The sequence below is a fragment of the Arachis duranensis genome, chromosome 5 (genome assembly GCF_000817695.3).
Source record: "Arachis duranensis cultivar V14167 chromosome 5, aradu.V14167.gnm2.J7QH, whole genome shotgun sequence".
In the NCBI taxonomy this organism is placed as follows: Eukaryota; Viridiplantae; Streptophyta; class Magnoliopsida; order Fabales; family Fabaceae; genus Arachis; species Arachis duranensis.
In genome coordinates, this window is record NC_029776.3 from 81,242,759 (window position 1) to 81,244,614 (window position 1,856).

At 39.8% G+C, this 1,856-nt stretch overlaps 1 protein-coding gene across 1 annotated transcript; it reads left to right on the forward strand.

Moving 5' to 3' along the window:
- Nucleotides 1-223: 223 nt before the first annotated feature.
- LOC107489710 (uncharacterized) lies at nucleotides 224-745 on the forward strand. Its single transcript, XM_016110464.1, has one exon. It carries the CDS (start codon nucleotides 224-226, stop codon nucleotides 743-745), a length of 522 nt encoding a protein of 173 aa, XP_015965950.1.
- The last annotated feature ends 1,111 nt before the right edge of the window (nucleotides 746-1,856 follow it).

The window sequence follows — 1,856 nt, forward strand, 5'->3', positions numbered from 1 at the left end:
GAAGAAACTATAAACCGCCACCTAGTGGTATCCATAAAATCACATACATGTATAGAATGTAATTAAGGCCAATAAATAATATTCCAATGAGGTAGGTGATGGTTAGTCTAGGACTACGAGCAAGAAGATGGTGCAATAAAGTGGAGACCATGCTGCATGACTACAAGAAGGAGGAAATGAGTTGGTGGTCTAAGCATAAAAAACTACAACTACAAACTACAATATGGATACTAGAAGGAAGCCCTCAACCATGGCAATCGAATGTTTGGAAATGTTCCATGGAATCGATCGAACTGCATTCAGGATGCTGACGCAAGTCCTTCACCGTGAAGTTAAACAGTCCCTGATGGTCATGGCATTTCTATTGTCACTGGAGACAATGGGACTGAATGGTATTCTGCAGACAGCCGTAAAAAAGGAAGGCTGGTTTATGAACAGTCTTGCCGATGAATGTGTCATCTGTTTGCAATGCCTACTATCTCAGGAGTTTTCTGGGGTTCTGGACAAGGCCAGAAAACTCGAAACCCTCGGACACGTGCTGAAAACTGACCTCACGTTATACCAGGTTCATAGGATGAGATCCGCCCTTCTAACTCTGATTCCCGATACCCTATCAACCATTTGCGCTAGAATTCTAGGCGACATAACGATGGATGCGCTGTGGTTGGAGTACCACAGGACTCCTAAAGAACTACTGGTTTCAACACACAGGACCAGTGCATATCGGTTGCACCAGAGGCATTGAGTAGACATAGCAATGGCCGAGGAATGCATATGCAACAAGGAGGAAGGCAAACTGAGCAAGATAAGGGAAAGCAGAAGTACGTCTGCAAGGAGCTGGATGACGCGGAACGTCCAAAGACACTGACCGTATGCTTCGGTCGAGAGTCCATGCCCACTGCGGAGGGCATTGCTGAGTTTTTCTGCAACATGTTTGGTCATGTGGTTCAAAGGGTGACAGTCATGCCTCGGAGGGATAAAGAATCGGGTGATTTTGCTTTCGTTCTTTTCAACGACGCATCAATACCGCGCATTATCATGGGGGACAAAAATGTCGTTCATCATACGATACAAGGCATGAAATGTTGGATCCGATGGTGGACAGGCACACATTATCGCTGTGTGAATTAGTCATACAATTTATGAAAAAGGTTAGTTTCTTGTTTTTTGTTCAAAATAATCTAGTTCAAACAGAATCTTTACTTGTTAAGGAAGATGGAATATACGTTGTAGGCTCATTTTTAATATCCAAGTTAGATTATCTTTCCATGTTACTTGATTGTGTTGCTAGAATCTTGACCAGTTAGGTTCCTTATTCGGCTGTGGTCATGAAGTTTAAATTGGAAATAACAAACCATACGACCATTCATTAAGTTAATGTCGTTTATTATGTACTTGGACTTACTGGAACTAACATAGGAGACATAGCAAGAATGTTTTTACAACTATATTACTTGAAGTTCACCCTTTTTAGTTGGTCATTTTAAATTCGGAGTGGTGTATGTGGCAGACAATTTGTGTTTAAGTTTTAATTTTATTCGTGGGCCTAAAGGTGTTGTTAGGAAAAAAATCTTTTTTTAAAACGTCAATAATTATGACCAAAAATTATAAATGACATCTAAGTGGGCCCCTGAGAATGTACGTGTTTTGGATTTATAGTACGTTTCTTTGTTTTTCTTGAATTTTTTGAAAACCCAAAACCGGGAGAGTGCTGCAACTTAAAACTAACAAAGTTAAAGAATCAAATAAACCCAGCATTCTTGAGGGAAAACAATATTGTTAAAATTATTTTGTTATGGCCACAAACAAATGTTAAACAAGAAGAATAGTTAAAACTCTAACAGTTAACCGGATCA

Coding starts and splice junctions, on each gene's coding strand:
- LOC107489710 (XM_016110464.1), top strand. CDS start 224: ATGGATACTAGAAGGAAGCCCTCAACCATGGCAATCGAATGTTTGGAA.